This window comes from Nilaparvata lugens, chromosome 1 (assembly GCF_014356525.2).
Source record: "Nilaparvata lugens isolate BPH chromosome 1, ASM1435652v1, whole genome shotgun sequence".
NCBI lineage: Eukaryota > Metazoa > Arthropoda > Insecta > Hemiptera > Delphacidae > Nilaparvata > Nilaparvata lugens.
The window spans coordinates 81,030,153-81,048,368 of NC_052504.1; the positions used below are offsets into that span (position 1 = coordinate 81,030,153).

Here is an 18,216-nt window from a genome sequence, read left to right on the forward strand (position 1 = left end):
ATGACATGATTACGGTATTAGTTTGGCACTATTTTTATATTGAGATTTTCTTTCTCACATTTTTATATTTACATTCACATTTATTTATATTTTGAACTTTATTCAATATCCTAGACGAAAATTGTTAGAAACACAGTAATTATTTAGGGAAAGTGCTATCTGCCTATTGTATAGATTAGTCAATTTAAACTCAGTTAAGATTGTATTCCCAACAAATTAGTTTTCCTTGAAAAAATTATATTTCATTAATTCTAATATTTATTGAATTTGATTAGATTTTTAAAGCAAGGTATATCCAATAATATTCCATAGAATCGTAGCACTATTCACAATTAGAACACCGAACTGACACAAACTGTGTCATCACAACACAGTTGTTTCGAAGATGATAACACTATCTCTGTAGTGGAAACTACATCAAACAACACCTGAGCAAAGCCGACCGCCGAAAAGCGAACGGAAACCGCACACAGGGAAACTACGAGCCGGTGGCAAAAACACTGGACGTGACGAAAAACTGAAACTTGGCCGCAAGAAAGATTGTGGTCAGTTTGTCGGAGCCGATGATAAGACAGAGAGCAAGGAGAAGGGAGGAGAATCGATGGGTGGGGATTAGAAAGAGAGAGAAAGAGATAGAGAGAGAGTGAGAGTGGGTGGAAGTAATGAAGTAGACAGAATGACAGTAGCGGCTACAGACGCCGGCTTTCATCAACATTTGGAGAATTATTATGTGAGATGAGATGAGACTGTTAGTTAAAAGACAAAGACAGATGCCGGCTGTGAGAAAGGAACGTCAAGAGGTCGTCAACTAACACAGAAATGCGCCAACTGCCGTTGCAGAGTGAGAGAGAGAGAGAGAGTGAGTGAGTGAAAGGGACGAGCTTTTAGGGCAGATAGATGCCTGTGAAACACTTGCCTCTCGGCTCGGGCCGATTAAACTCGATGAAGGGTCCATTCGAGGACAGAAGAGTGGTCTGTTGTCATTGACACTACACCCACTGTTTTGCCACGAAGGGCACGTGAAACAAGTCCCTAATCTAGATTGGGGGCGGAACACTACAGCTCAAACTCGGTTTGGACGAAATATTTCTCAAAAATCGTCATGATAGAAGGATTGCGAGATGTAGACTGTTGTTCATAGATACTGTTATACTGTAAATCATAAATACTGTTGTTCAATATCAATCATAATCACCACGTTTTTAATAGGATTGATAGAATATGAATCAGAATTGAACTTTTGATTTAGGTGGAAGAACAAACCATCAGACAGCGTAATATGAAGTTTCGATTGGAAAGGTTTTTTATTTGATAAAGGAAGGAAATAGCCACACTGCAAGAAGTGATACAGTTTATATACGTTGAAATGTACAAATTATTTCCACTGAGACAACTAAAAACGTTTATAATGTTTATTAATTCTTCAGTGTTTATTAATGTACAATTTAAAAAAGTATTTTTTACAATCTAATAAAATAAAAACAAAGTAACTTTTTCCACTACAATTTTACCAAGATTGAAATTTGGAAACTTTCAAAAAGGTTTTTCGAAAATTTCAAGTTGGACGAAAAGTTGTTTAGAACAATTTCAATTCCAGAAGTGTATTTCCGTTTATATCAGGATTGAATGGAAGATGTCATTTTAAGCAGTATTCAAATATGAACATTCCTCATATTCTATTTAGCTAACAATTGCAACTCAACGAAGTTATTCAAAGTTATGTATTCCTATTGCATATTACTATTCAGCTTCACCCTACATAAGTAACTGGAGACTAATATGTACACGCACAGATTCATTATACCAATATCATGCAACAATGAATCTACTGTATTACAAAACTGCGAAAAATAATGAGCTTATTCCAGTCATCAAATTTAATACAACTATTCATTACCCAAGCAATGAATACAATGCTGAAAATATTCCCATACAAAGCCTAGCCATTCATAAGCTTTGGCTAGATTACATGTTGAAATACAAAATTGGACTAATGATGATCCACATCTCGACTGAAGAAGTTATCCAAGAGGGGAAGAGGTTACGTACACTCATTAATAATGATTAAGAAGCGCCACGCAGCTGCCGAAGGGAGACAGCCGTGGAAGGGAGACAACAAATTATGAGCCTAACCGACAAAACTAAACCAAATTGGCCACATTGCTAATTATTGGCGTAAGTTCTGCCAATATCAAGACAACGAGATTGAACAATGGATTGAAACCCTCTGCACTATTAAAATTTCATACACGGCCGTTTATTTAAGAGAGAATCTTTTTCATCATCGAACATTCAAAAGTTTTGAGGTTGTTGATCAATGATCAAACCTTGATTGGCGTTTGTGAAAAGGGTCTCTAGAGATACAGAATCTGTTAACAGTCAATAAATAATTTATAATTCGGTTAATTTCGTTTTGAAACACGGAGTTTTTCTAAGATCGCTGAAATGCTTCAATCAATGTGAGAGTACTTTATAAGTAATGAGCATTTTACAACCTTAATCTCTTTCAAGTGTTTTGATGTACGTCGAAGCGTGAGAAAAGGATCTACCAATATAGTCAATATTATATATCCTATTTATTATCATTTAAAGGTACAGAATAAAATATTTAATATCATTGAAAGAATAAGAATATTTCATAATTTTTTGAATTAAATATTTTTGTTATAAGCATCTATAGAAAACAGCAGTTTTTTACTACTTTCAGTATTGTAAAATACTTCAATAAGTTTACCTTATCTCAATTATTCAACAAAAATATAGCAGTATATTTGGAGTAGGCTATACAAGTGAGAGCTCCAACTTTGACAGGTTCATTTGATCTTGAATAATTATTATGGATGTTAGATAATATTATTAAGTATGGAATAGTTAACAATTTTCATCATTTTTTTATAATATTTGAAGAGGAAATCAAGCTATTCAGTACAGGAAGTGAGTAATGGAAAATGAGCATCCGAGAATGATTATCAAACGGAATTCCAATCGAAATGAGTTATCAACATTACACACCACAGTTTTTGTTAAGCTATGCTCTTCTGGAAATTTTAAACAATTGATTTTGCAATAATGGGAAAACTTATTTATAAAAATTTAGACAATACGAAGTACGGGGTCAATAAAGACAATTTTTAGCTCTGGAGGAATTTATAATAATACAACAGTAATTGTTCAATTACGAATATTATTCATTTTTTGTGTAGTTGAGAAGTTGATATTGTAGTAATTAAAATACTACTTGTATTAAATAAAAATACTAAGAAATTGCCAAAAACCACAGATTTATTGATACTTAGAAAGACCGGTTTCGGTTGTTTAACCATTGTCAATCTCTGATAAACTGATTTTTATTTAATATTATTAATATTACGGTTTCAGTGAATCACGTGGATAAAGACATCCATCTTCTGATAAAATACTTTTCTTTGAGATATTTAAATTTAACAAGAATGGAGTAAATTTTGAGTTATTAAGAAGCTCCATCTTGGAAGATAACGATTTAGATATTTGAACCATGTTGTGTTCTAAATTGTGCGTAATATTGTAATGATAACATTGTTATTGAAAAATGTTCAATTGAAATTGATAATAATCACAATTAATAATAATACAGATCAAGTATTAAATTCGAGATGAGCGGCCAATAAGAGAGCCTAAGGGAGATCAAAGTTTATCAATATTATCAACTATAAATAATTAGTTATTAGGTGTTTAATTAGCTGTTTATTTATAAAACTTCAATGAACAACAATTCGTTTATTAATCTTAAAATAGATCTTTGCTATTCTGATGTTAACATTTGAACAAATTAATTTCTTCTAGTTTTAATATAGAGTTGACACCAAATTCAACCACAAATTCATCTTGACCTAATTTTCTTGACATTAATGATTTCCTTCCTGATTTTTCACAGTACGAGCACGGTCAGTTTTACCATAGTAGCATGCAAATCATTCATTCTCTTGAGTAATTTAATTTAGAAATATCTCGAATCTGATTATCATTAATTGTACTATTGATAATTTTAAAATAGACTACAAGAAATCTGGATCAGCAAAACTGTTATTTTCTCAATGTTACTATTTACTTAAATGGGGAAATCCGTGCAACTCTAAACAAATAATACATTGGACTACAACATACAAATATCTCAATATCTTTCGCGGCAAGCTACACATCCGATCGCCTTTGCAATGACGCACACGTTCAACCCCAGGAAGGAAAATACATTGAATTATCTTTATCTTTCAAGAATGCATAAATCTACTACAGTGAGCCACATGCAAGACGTTGTTATAATCGATAATTTATCAACTTGTAGTTTAGCAGTAGATTATTAAACTTGTTCGTGAAATTTTTATTCTAGAGAACTGGAATTTCGAGAATCCAATACTCATTCACTCAAATAGATAAATGCATAGGTCTACTAGCCACATGTAAGTCGTTGTTATTATAATCGAGAATTGAAGCTATTGAAAAGTTTAAGCTATAAATTATCAAACTTGAACAAGAAATTCTTATTCTAGAGAAAAAGTTTTGTCAGAATCGATAATGTACTGATAAGAGAATATTTGGACTCACCTCATTTATGTTAGTGACATAGCTGAGCTCAGGTAGTGTCCATGAAGACTCGTTGCTATTCTCCTCAAAATAGTAGACCCTACCAGCGCTGTCGCTAGAGGAAAACCACTGAAACAAAAATTACAAATCACTTTCCTGCTCAAATAATCATCACACTTCAAATGCTATATTCAACGAATTAACAACATTCAACAAATCGATGAAATATTGCAAAAGTGATTCATTTCTCCAAAACATGACGCTTTGGTTAGTACAATGGATATGAAATATTCGAACGAATTTAAAATAATTCTGGAACATGTAAAGATTTGATTCATTCACAATTTAAGAGCTGAAAATTAAATGAAACTTTTGGTAGTACCATATGAACTCTTAACCTGACTGAGAGTAGTTTATGAGGAGGAATAATCTATAAAATGAATTGCATCGCTATGAAACGAACTAAACAACCAGATAATGTTCAGAATACGCTAAACAATAATTCATGTTTTTCATTGTGTTTATAACACACACGAAACAAGCTTGGCGGCACCCTATTATTGATCCTGTATTATCAGAAATAAAGACGATCCTACATCTGAGAAAATGGAATGGTAGACCTCACTCTATAGACAATGATAAAAAAGTAAGTCACAATAATTAATCTTCTGACTCACTCACTCGCAGAACTAAAAATCTACCGGACCAAAAACGTTCAAATTTGGTAGGTATGTTCAGTTGGCCCTTAAGAGGCGCACTAAGAACGGATTTGGAAAAAATCCAAAGATACGCCCAAAATCTCCGTTTTTCCAGCGTTTTTAGCGTTTTCTCAGCTTTATCGAGAACAAATAAACAGAAAATGTTCAAATTTAGTACAGAAGCTCAGTTAGGGTGTAATAATGTTGTGTTAGAGGGAATTTGCAATAACCTCAAAGATACGCTCAAAATTAGCGTTTTTTGCTTTTTCTCAGATTTATCGAGAACAAATGAACAGAAATTGTTCAAATTTAGTACAGAAGCTAAGCTAGGGTGTAATAATGTTGTGTTAGAAGGAATTTGAAAAAACGCCAAAGATACGCCCAAAATCTGCATTTTTCCAGCGTTTTTTGCGCTTTCTCAGCTTTATCAAGAACAAATGAACAGAAAATGATCAAATTTACTACAGAAGCTTAGCTGGGGTGTAATAATGTTGTGTTAGAAGGAATTTGAAATAACGCCAAAGATACGCCCAAAATTAGCGGTTTTTTATTGCGTATTCTCAGTTCTTTCATCAAGTAGTACACAGAAAATGTTCAAATTTGGTACAGAGGTTTAGTTAGGGTCTAAAAATTTTGTGATGGGTGACTTTAATATTTCATCAAAGATACGCCCAAAATCAGCGTTTTTTCCAACGTTTTTCTCAGCTTTTCTGCGTTTTCTCACCTTTTTCAATAATTGATGAAAATGGAGGAAATATTAAAAAATTCAGTACACAGGTTTAGCTGAGGTGGAAGAATTTTGTTCGCCAAAGATACGTCGATATAGTAACAGGTGTTTTTACCAGCGTTTTTCTACGTTTTCTCAAATTTTCGAGATCAGGAAGTACTTTGACTTTCTGATGGAATGAAGCATGCTCAAATGAAAAATGCAGGCGAGCGAAGCGAGCCCGCTGATCTCATTTTTGGACGATCCAGTCGGGGTGCTAGACGGATATGGCGAGCGAAGTGAGCCTGACGGCTAGTGGTAGATAAAAATCATCCAGCATTCTTTGATTTGCCGATATGGTAAACTAAACTGAACGTGTTTTCACTATAACTAACTTGAAAATCAATCTATTTAAAAATAATCATTTCTTACTTGTTTCTGAATGTATCTAGCTTATCATTGAATTTAGATTGTGGAAATAAAAATGGAGTAAAATTTTCCTTGAAAAAATACGCTATTTTCAAATTGGTTCGCTTGTTTTTCACGGCAATCCAAAAAATAATAAATAATATTGAAGTAATTGATTTGATATGTATTTCAATAGGGTTGATTGATAAAGTTTTGATTAAATTAACAAGACTGCCCTTATTTTATGACCAAAAAAACTAAATTCAGAAAATTATAATTCAGATTCGAAACTAATTAATTATTGACAAATCATCAAATATTCTAATTTATTATTCGATAAAAATAAAATTAGGTTTGTCTTGAAAAAAGAAACAAGGGTACTAGTTAATGAAAGAAAAATTTAGTGATTAAATATTTTATTTATAATTCATCAATATAACTATTAAAGTACCAATAAAAATGGCTATCTATAGTTCATTCTATACTCCAAAATTCAATAGATGAAATACTGAAAATTAACTCAGTCTAGTCAGAGTATCGCAGAGTTTTGCATTTCCCCAATCAACATAAACTTGTCCAACAACTTTTCTCAAAAGACTCCAATTTGTAAACGGACATTGATGCATTCAGTTCAGGCTGAGTCTAGAATCGGTTGAGATACAACTATAATGTATAATGCTTCACGATGATTCAAGATTATATCAAGCATATTAGCTAACAGCCTGACAGATATGTTTACTATGACTGCAGGAGGAAGAGCCTATTTTTTGTTGCAAAGTAGTAAAAAATAACGAGCTAATTCGTTTATCCACCTGCTACAAAACAGTTGAATGAAGAAGAAACCAGTTTGAGAAAGAAAGACGATTGGAGAAAACGACATATTTGTTTTGTGCGGTTATATTTTATTAAGTTGTCTTTGAAGATAGATAGTAAAGCATAAGAGTTAAATTTCAACGAAATCTATGTGGGCTCCGTGAAGTCAAACGACATTGAACGCATCATTATCCTAGACGTGATAATACTGATAATATTAGACTTTGTATTAATGAATCATTGAGACATCCTGCACAATAGAATTCCAGTCAGGTAAATGATCATACAACTAGTCTTGAATTCCTATACTATGGTAATGAGTTCTGATTAGCATATTTATCAATGGTGAAAATTCTATTAACATTATCTGTCTTCAATTAAAAGATTTCAAATAATATCTTCTCAATTTTTATGAAAATATGGTTAAATCAATTTGGAGAGTAATTTATTCAGAAAATTAATTAATCAGTGATAGAAACTTTCCTATTGTCATCAATTCTTGGACTTGCTTGTCAATTATATTGTAAATCTAATTTTCAATATATTGAGAATCGTTTAGGATTTATTGGAAGAATATAAAAGAATAGAAACGAAATCATATAGCTACAGTACTGTAGATACAATAATTCATCAAATAATTTATCATAGTTTGAAATAATGAAAGATTACGATAAAACTGCCAACAAAGTAGAGTTTTAATCTTTTTATTTCATTACATGTGTACTGTTGATAATACTGTATCTTGTTGTTAAACTCTTTAGTTTTGGACATTACCATATACTTTTTTTATGTATTAGTTGTTTATTTATTTGTAATGGTTTATTTAATGTTATTTGTTGTAGTTTATCAGTAACGTTAATCTTCAATTACCGTAGTACAGAATGTTTTCTTAATTTTTACTTTCTATTAGTAGGCCTTCATCTTGTTTTATTTCAGCATGTAGGCCATACATTTGTATTTCATCCTAGCAACTCCTGAACTACAGACATTAGCCCATGTGAAGAACCTTCTTCAAACTATTCAAATATATTTCTGTACACTGCGGAAAAAAATAATCGCCAGCAATGAGTTCTTTCTAGAAATAAGTCATTAACTATTTCATGTGAATATTTCTCATTTACATTTTTCAGTTTCCTATTTAAACACAATCAAAATTATCGAGTACCCTTTATTTTGAAAGGTTCAGTAGAAAACTGAAACTTTTCAGAATATTTTTTCCTAAAACGAAAATCGAATATTAGCTTCCTAAATTCTTATAAATTTATAGATTAATTAATTATTCGAATTATCTACAGAGCAAGCTAATAATTATTTTAATACTGTAATATGAATGAATTTCGACATTTATATTTTGAATACGGTTCAGTCTAGTAGTTTTTACCCTACAAAAATGGTAAATTTATTTCGAAGACCAGTTTTATAAAGAGAAATGGAGTATGAGAATAAAACAGACATACCAAATAGCACCAATTAAAGGCAAATTACCTCGCCCAGACACACCAGCTCCAAATAGCAAAGGAATGGTAGGATGAATCATTCACTTAGCAAAGTAACAGTCATCATTATTATTATGAATGAACCATCCTTTCGAGCGGAGCGGTCAAATCAATTGACATCATGAACTTGCAAACACTTGCAGGATCGTGTAGTATAGGTACCTACGCACGCCAACCTTCCTGCACACGCACAAAACTCATTGGGGGAGAAGGGACCTCAATTAAACTGGGAGTCGCGCATGTCTGTTCGCAACATGAGAATTTTTCAACTAAAAATTACATCAGTGATACTTGATTGACTCTACCCAAAAATAGAGACAATTTTCAACTAAAAAAAATATTGTGGGGAAGGCAACTTCCAAATATATTTTGATCTCAAAAAACTAGCGAATTTCAGTTCACCAATGAAGTTCATAATTTAAAATTAATGGAACAGTTGAGAACCCTGAGATACATGAAAATATGTACGAAGAATGTATTTAACAACTGAATGTACAACTCAAGGGTACCTGTCATTAAAATCAGGTTCATCAGAGAGCCTATATTTATAATTTAGGTTTTTTATTTAACAAAAAAATGAACACTTTTATACTGTACTCGAGTTGAATATGGAAAAATTATGAAAAACAGACGATAAAAATTGACAAAAACAGACCAGCCGTTTGAATATTATCAATATTATATTTCCATCATTAGACGTTGAAAAAGCGTGTATTTTACAACAGAAATTCGACGAAAGTCACTAAAAAACGTCTCAACCTTGGAATCAGACCCTCAGACTCTTTACTCACTATTTGGTCAGATGACAAGCAATTCTGTACCAAATACTTCCGCCGAGTAACTTTTACAAGAAACATTCAGATTAAGGAACGGGAAAAGATTAAAAATAATATTCTAAATTCTAAATAATGAAACGAAAATCAATTCAATGGATCTACTCCATCGAATGAGTTGAGGGTGAAGAATCTATATAATAAGAGAGAGTAGGGTTGTGTTTGTGTTCGTTTGTTCGCATCAAAACATGTCAACTTGTGGATTGCATACCGGAAAAACGGGAATGATTTAGATCTCCAAATTTTGAACATAGATTCTAAAAATATCAATTTCGTGCACCTGGAAGCCCAAATTTCAATTTTCCTTCTAGATTTTTCAGTATTAATGTTCAAATTCATCTATGCTACCATACATGAAGTTCCATAGGCTACATTGTTGCAGCCCAAAGTGTGGTTTTTTATGAGGAGGTTATAATCCACAAGACTATCATTTTCGAACGGCCGTGTAGCGCAACGGTATAAAACGCTAGCTTATGGAGTGATGGTTCCTCGGTTCGAGTCCCGATGCTTCCCAATTTTTTTGTTCTTAATTTTTTCCCTAGAAATGTATTATCAATTATTTTTTGAAGGAATTTGTTTTCAATACAATTGAACTTGGATTTTATCAAATAATTATTTTTAATGTAAAATTTTGCCACCAGTACAAATGAATTGGACATAGTTGTCATGCTGTTGGCCTATCATTGAATTTCATAAGAAAAACATGAATAGGTCACAATAAAATAAGTAATAATTCATATTCTTCAGTTATAATATCAGACACGAATTCCCAGTGAAACGAGTATTTTAGGTTTTTGTTTGGAATTGGGAAAACAAAAGGCTGCCTGATTCAAATTGAGGAGGATCCTAATCGAACTAAAATTTATTGATGTATTGGTAAAATCAATATGATTCTGTGAGGTTTTCAAGTATTATGTATTCTTCAGTATTCTTTCTATACTATAATAAAGGAAAGAACTGGCTTATACACGTAAGGAATAGGGAATTACATTGATGTTTGACGCATCATCACGTCTGAAATATACTCAACTGATTAATTTGAAATTTTGCATATAGATTCTTAATTAACCGAGGATGATTATTCATGCCTATTTTCAGTTCTTAAAGATTTCATTACGTCAAGTTTTCTATTTGTCATGCTTCCAGTTGTTGTATAGAAGCAGCTGAACATTTCTTTTAAAAGGGACACTAGATGATAGGTATGATTGGGGATCCTATTCGAATAAAAATAACTGATTTTCTGTCGCATCAAAACCGCACCGATTTCTCAAACCGTTCAAAAGTTATTCTCATTCAAAGATACTGATAAATCATCCATCTATCCATCATCTTTACTATAATAATGGAAAGAGCTGGCTCATACACGTACGTGATGTAGGAAAATTATGTTTGACACATCATCACGTCTGAACTACTGGACTGATTGATTTGAAATTTTGCATAAAGATTCTTCATTAACCGAGGATGGTTATAGGCCTATTTTCAAATTTCTAATTTTTTATTACGTCAAGTTTTCATTTTGCAGTTTTAAAATAGATCATTGCGAAGCACAGGTTACCTACTAGTAAAAAATAAGAGGAGAAGCTAAACATAGAAGAAACCAAATTCAGAACTAACGGAGACTAGAGTTTGTTAAACTTTTCAGTGTCCCAATAGCTGGCAGCAAAGCGACAAAGCATTAGTTGCTCAATTAGATTAATCTACGCGCAGACGGAGCGTTCCGAGTTCCGTGTTCTGCGTTATTGCACCGATTTGTATACCCGCAGTGATTCAATTGTCAATTGTTCAGTAAAAGACTCTATGAACACATTTATAAGAAGATTCACGTTTTATAGTCAGCACCTGATTAGCATTGGTTTGCTAACCTTGTGTCATTACACAGAGCAGATAGTTCCACCCTTTCGCAACTCTGCACCGTTACCAAATCCTTTGTGGGCTATGACGAAATATAATGAGCTACCCAAATACAAAACTCAGATTATCCGAATGAATTGGGACCGGACCCCATTCAGTCACTACCCATCACAAAGCTTAGGTTACGTAACCTAATGGGTAGTGAAGTTTGGGTCACTCTGTACATATTATTAAGATCAGAAAGATCAACTGTTCGTGTAAACCCGAAATTAAACTCATCATAATAAATGCAACCATATTTTCATATAGCCTAATAGTAGATTAGCCTGTAATGGTGTTATGACACATGTCATGTTAAACTATGATGGTGCATATTACCTTCATTGATTGAAATATTACTCTTGTAGATTAAAAAAATATCAGGGGTAGCGAACTTCACTCGCAAAGTATTTTCACATGGATGCAAAGTATTTGCTCGTTAATATTATCGATAGCAAATATATGTGTGTTTTGTGAAATGTGAAGGAGACTAGAAACAGTTCATGAAATAATCTGTATTTTTCAATTTAGTTTTTTAGCTGATTTTAAAATTTGATAATGTATGTCTCTTATAACTGCGTAAATCCAAAGAGCAACTGGTGGTTCAAACATAACAGGAACTGAAGCAACTTTAGTAATGAACATTGCTTTCAACTACTGTATATTCAAAGTTCAATACTAATTTGCGATGCTTTGCTCGCATCCATATTATGTTTCTCAGATTATGCAATGTTTTCAAACGACACAAAATTTTATAACCCAACAGTTGTTATAATTTTTTTCATTTGCTCAACACTCTCTTTGTTCCAGTCACACTAAAGCCTGTTACATGATTAAATGCCACGAGAACCAATCAGAGAAGTCTTCTTTTAATCACGATTAAAATTTAACAGGATTTTGTGCAACCGGGTCTCTGTCTCGTTTTCAACAGACGATGGAAAACTCGATCAACTGCTAATCGAAGGACGAATTAATCTTTTCCAAGGACCTTCAACGAGTTTTCCCAGAGATGAAACTCGTTTCAGAAAAATTGTACTACGCAAATCTACTATATTCCAAACTTCATCAAAATCGTTTCAGCCGTATGAGATCCGTCCAACTAACATGCACACCCAACTTAAAAACATACGAGGGTGACTCAATTATTATCCGCAATATAGATGTATTTCTGTTCATGTTGGTAGCACTGTTAATTTGCGTTAATAATGCATTCTTTGCTTATTTGTATTTATATCTAGGCTAGTTTCAAACTGCAGTTTTTATTCCATCATCACTGACATGCTGTTAATTATAGCCGCTCCACTTGTCATTTGCACCAACGTTCAGTGAACCGTTTTCCGAGGTCGGAAAGTGTATCAGGGGAAATTCATCAAAGCTTTCAGTGCTATATGGTAATAGTGTGTTTTACTATAACTGAGTGTTTATGAATGAAATTCAATAAATTTTGTCCACTCTCCTACCACGAAAAACGGTTGATCCCACTAATCATTATACTTTTATTTGGTGCAGATGAATAGTGTAGCTGCCATAATTAACAGCATGCCAGTGATGATGGAATTGAAACAGTTGTTTGAAACTAGCCTAGGTATAAGCACAAATGAACAAAGAATACATCAGAGTACATCATCAATGTAAATCAACAGTAAACCAACATAAAGAAAAATACACCTATATTTCGGATAATAACTGACTCACACTCGTACAAAAAATTGATCGCTTAAAGCTTCGTACCGTACAGACTTGAGCGAGCACCACGATCATGCGCATTTCACTACTCATCAGCTGATTATATCAGTATTTGTATAGGAACAGTAAGGTACAGATATATTAATAAGGGTAACATCAGCTGATAAAAAGTGAAATGCGTGTGTTCATGGCGCTCAAGTCTGTACGCACCTCAATAGAATAGGATGTATGAGAGCATTACTACTGACCTTGGCGCCTGTGAGAATATTGATGTAGCAGGGCAGACCGGACTCTTCGTCAACTCTGGTCTTCCAGCCGGCTGGCAGTGGAATGTTCTCCAAGCTGCGTTGAAATAGCTGCTCGTCAGATTCGGCGAGAGGACTCGAGCTGCCAGAATATACATTCGTCAAGTTGCCTTCTTTCTTCTTGTCATCCTAGAAAACAGCACAAACATTCGTTCATTTTTTATAATACAATACAAAATGAGAGCTAAAACGAAAGTGTATATCAATTTGTAGAAATCTGCAATATTGATCAGAATGGAATAAGCTGATTATTCAATCCATTATAAGATTAAAAAAATGCATTCATGTAATTAAGGTGGAGTTGAATATTTGGAGAAAGTTAAGTTTTGACTTGTCTATTCTGTTTCAAATAAAAACTAAATTCAATATTTCAATATAATTTATAAGTGAGTCATAAAATGTGAAGGACAAGTTCCAAAGCTATAGTGAGGTCCACGTTATAATGGCAGTGGATAGAGATAGAAGAACAGCGGTGCCTCTTCTCTGCCTTAATTAATTATATTTCTACATCGTCAAAAACAGATTTGGCATCGTTGCGGAGCTGTAAAAGGATAGAACTACCTCCTTTGTCGTATTATAGACAAGGATAGTAGTATCAAAGTTAATTAAATACTGTCATTATAACGTGGACCTCACTATAGGGGTTTCTTTGTCAAGAGGAAATATTCAATAATGAATAACATAATACCATGAATTTCTTACCAAGTATGTTCTTACTACAAAAAATTTTTAAATAATATGATTCTCATTATAGACAGATAGCCTGTACTTTATATATTACCATGAATTTGAGGATTTCTTTGAAATAGTACGAATACTATGCAGTACTGGCAAGACTATGTCCCATAAATTCAACTACAGGTCTGCTTTCACTATACTGTATTATAATATAATGTGTTCCATGAAACTTCCTAATTGCCTGAATATAAATGCGATTAATGTGAAAACTATTCAAAGAAAAACGCCCTAATTGCATTGGGTGGATTGAGTTATGTGACTCAGAGTAAAATCTATTAAAAGATTCAGATTTACTTATAAATGCGAGTAATTTGGAAAATATTAAAAGAACTAAAGCTTCAATTTCGTTTCTTCAATATGATTTTTTTCTAGCAAATAATGGTGGAATTTTAATTCAAAATTAGCTTTAATTTAGACTACTTTTTCTTTTAAGCAAAAACTTAATATTTTTGAGTTGCTAGGATGATAGGATATGCATTTTGATATGTATTGTCTTGATAAGGGAAATGGGTTTTTAACAGTAATTATAATCGAGATTTTTGTAAGCAGGGATAGTATGAACATTTAGTATATTGATTGGAATGGGTATAAATGGTTTACTTCAGGAAGTGGCCATGATTAATTGATCTTCCATATAGAATTGATGAGGAACAGGTATGATGTACCATATTTTGAAGGGGGGATTATTTGCACCAAGAGTGAACTGTTATCATTATTTAATTATTATGGTCCATTCTAAAAACTTTTTATACTTTTCACAAACTGGGAAAACTTCAGTTTTACTCAGTAATTAATGAAAGATCAGAGTGATTCAAGAAATCTACTTGCTAGTTGCAAGTATACAAAGAGAAGGAGCAGATGCTCTTCCGCTTCCTTTAAATCAAGGTTTTTGGAACTTACATTTGAATTGAATCGTCTTCTGGGAGGCTTCCAACTTCTCTCTCCTGTATCGGTGTTGTAGAAGAATACTCGGCCATCTGATGTGACGAACTCGTTCCAAGAGCCCGACAACGTTCTTGTTGGCTTTTGAGATGGCGTGGGAGACGGTGGAGGCTGTTGTAGATAGGACCTTGTCTTGCACGCTTCAACCTATCCGCAACCAAAACAATATTCACAAATATGTGTGTTAATCATCATCAATCATGTGTTCATGCACATCAAAGCAAAAATTCAAATTAAAAATTGGTTCATTCTGAAAGATTTCTTCTGTTTACTAATTAATGCCTCCTTTACTACGTATTTTACAAAATGTTCATTATATCAGTTGTATATAAGTGTCAAATGTTTTGTTGATGAAATTCAATTTTGGAATGTAATAGAAACCTATTTTATAGCATTTTCATTACGGTACCTCATTTATAAAAATTTTAAACTGTTTTGTTGATGAAATTCAATTTTGTAACGTAGAATACTTGAAAAATCAATCACAATCTCATATATATCATTTGAGGAAATATTTTTCGCCTAACTAAAATACCCAGCAAATACTTTACTAGAGTTCTTGCTACGAAACATCTAATAGATTGTTCAGCCACGAGATGAAACTCCGTCCACTTCAGGTCGCTGCAATTGCAAGATGTTTCTTGTGATTGAATTGACTGGAATAATAAAAGCTGATCTGTAGTTATCAGAAAAATACAGAGTAATATAATAGAATTAGTCAATATCCACTTACCCTTCTATTCCTGATCAAGGACGTCTTTCTCTTGTGCGGTTCCTGAGTCTTATTCTGTTGCATCCGACTAAGGCCGAGAATAACAGAGTCGGTTTCACTATCACTATTCACGCCATCCACATCTTCTCCATCAGTATGAATCACAGACTCGGATGTTGTTGAAATCTTCCTGTTATTCAGATTTTTGTCAATGTCGAGCAAACTGTCAGTAGAGCCTTTTTCAGAATTCGAGCACTTGACACTCTCCAGCGAATCTTTCAACGATGAAGACGCTCTAAGCTCTACAGAATATTTACCAATACTTTTCTTTTCATCGCTCATTGATTCAAGACAGGGCTTATTCATTCCAGAATCACGGTCAATCAATGTTCTCAGAGCTTGCTTCGGACTGTACTTCTCTATTCTAGCTGAAGCCTCTTGAGCTATGCCCAGGTTTTGTTGGATCTGCAGTAGATGCTCTTCAGTTTTTCTAGAACTTTCAATGAAAGAATTCGAGACATTGAAATTCGCAGCCGATGTATCTTCACAGTTGACCATGATAGAAAGTACATTTTAGTATTACTGTTATTCGGTTCTAAATGCGTACTGCTGTCAGAGCTTTGAAGAAGCTTTTCCTCCATTTTATTGATAATTGTGATGTTTTCGGTGGGTTTGACTATTTCGACAGCCGCTGACTTCTGCCTGTGATTGTCAGGGCCCCAGCTACCAGTTTCAGACTCTTGAATATCGGATGTGTGCTGCCTTGCCCATTTCTCTCTCTCCTGTTTCGTTTTGAAGCTGCCAACGTACCTCAGTTTTCTTTGCAGTGGAACAGGACTACTGATTGGATTATCGTCATCGTCGTCCACTCTGATTCTGGTCACTTCCTTGATCGATTCTGAACTATCAAATGCCGAATCTATATTACTTTCAACAGAATTATCTGAAGTTGAAGGGAGAATATACTTTTCTTTCTCCAAGCTGCCAGTATTAGCTGCAGTGTTAGCAGCGTTACTTTTCAAGCTGTTCGTTTTCAGTTCAATTTCCAAGGCGAGTTCTTCTAATGAATTGGAATGTGGTAGTTCTTGGGATATAGGTGACAATGAATCCATTTCATGGCTGACGGTGGTGGTTGCATCTTCTCCTTTGATTGGATTGGAAACAAATGAGTATCCACTACGCTCAGCAGGCTGTGGAGGCGATTTATTCCGTTTCTCATCAATAGTATCTATTGCAGCAGGCATTTCACTCTGAAGCGGTCCACCATCAACTTCTAAATCTACATCAACGCTTCTGGAATGTTGGGGGAATTTTATATCTGGTACAACGTCATCATCTATTATAAATCCCTTGTCGTCTTCGGATTTTCTAAGATTGACATAATCGACTTCTGCATCTTTATCTTCATCTATTTCTGGAGGTGGTGCAAATTTCGGCAAAGGAGTCAATCCCAGCTTTCCTTTCAGGATTCGTTGTCTATCATCAGACGATAGCTTGACAGAGAACATCTTCTTATCCTCGAGAGAACAGGACCGATTCCTATAGCCCATATTGAAACCAATCGGTTCTTCTATCACCTGAATTAAGCTTTGATGTTCCTTTCCCGATTCACTTAGAACTACGCCCAAATCTGGAGAAGGAATTTCCTTTTTTACTTTGGGCCCCTTTGAATTTGTTCTGTCTTCTTTTTTCTCTTTTCCCACACCCTTCTCCTCCCCTTTGGGGATTTCCTGAACATATGTTGCTGGTACATAGAAGGGACGTCTTTCGGAGCTGCGAATAACATGCCACCAATCGCTATTTGTTTTCGCTATAAGAAATAATCTTTCTCCGGTTGTTATTTTTATCTTTCTTCCATCTTTTGTAGAATACTCAAAATCGTACAAGACACGAACATTTACGTCATGCACTTCCATTGTTCGCCTACGGCTTCAATCTCATTCATTTGCAATTTCATTGCAATGTCATTATTTTCAAGTCGTGTCACACTCTGAAACAAATAGTACAATATAACTGTTAGACCTACATATTGAATTTAAATAATGGAATTCATAAGAACAAATAATATCACATTATATCAAAGTTATAGGTTATGTGCTCTATCCAGCGGCTTTTTGCACCTCAAACCGGCTCTAACCAGCGTATTTGAGAGCCAGGGCTTATGATGTACAGGAATTTTTAAACGATGACCTGTCTCAAATACTATCTGGCTAACTTGCCAGTAAGTTGAAGAGCAAGGCCTTAGATGTTAACTAAGTGTGCTTTATCTTGATCGCTGCCATCTTGATAAATTAGTGTTTTGTTGTTTTTTACTTTTATTGTGAAAAGACGCCATCGACCCCACAGGTGTGGGTAATGGATGAGGAAGAAGGTATAAGGTCTAACCACGTGTCTCTAGACGCACGTCTCGAGACGCCGCGACGGAA

The 18,216-nt window shown here is 33.9% G+C and overlaps 1 protein-coding gene across 1 annotated transcript; it reads right to left on the reverse strand.

Annotated features, from left to right (window-relative positions):
* Positions 1 to 4,524: 4,524 nt before the first annotated feature.
* Positions 4,525 to 17,595, reverse strand: LOC120356096 (rho GTPase-activating protein 12-like). Its single transcript, XM_039444918.1, has 4 exons — positions 15,812 to 17,595; positions 15,037 to 15,225; positions 13,342 to 13,527; positions 4,525 to 4,689 (listed from the first exon to the last, which is right to left on the reverse strand). Exons 1-4 carry the CDS (start codon positions 16,346 to 16,348, stop codon positions 4,540 to 4,542), a joined length of 1,062 nt encoding a protein of 353 aa, XP_039300852.1. The 5' UTR covers positions 16,349 to 17,595; the 3' UTR covers positions 4,525 to 4,539.
* Positions 17,596 to 18,216: the final 621 nt, after the last annotated feature.

What these genes read in the sequence shown, in the direction of transcription:
- LOC120356096 (XM_039444918.1), bottom strand. Translation starts at nt 16,348, where the DNA reads ATGGTCAACTGTGAAGATACATCGGCTGCGAATTTCAATGTCTCGAAT. An exon ending in CCTTGATCAGGAATAGAAGG is followed by an intron (nt 15,226 to 15,811) that starts GTAAGTGGATAT and finishes GGTTGCGGATAG; the next exon opens with GTTGAAGCGTGCAAGACAAG. An exon ending in ATATTCTCACAGGCGCCAAG is followed by an intron (nt 4,690 to 13,341) that starts GTCAGTAGTAAT and finishes TTTTTGTTTCAG; the next exon opens with TGGTTTTCCTCTAGCGACAG.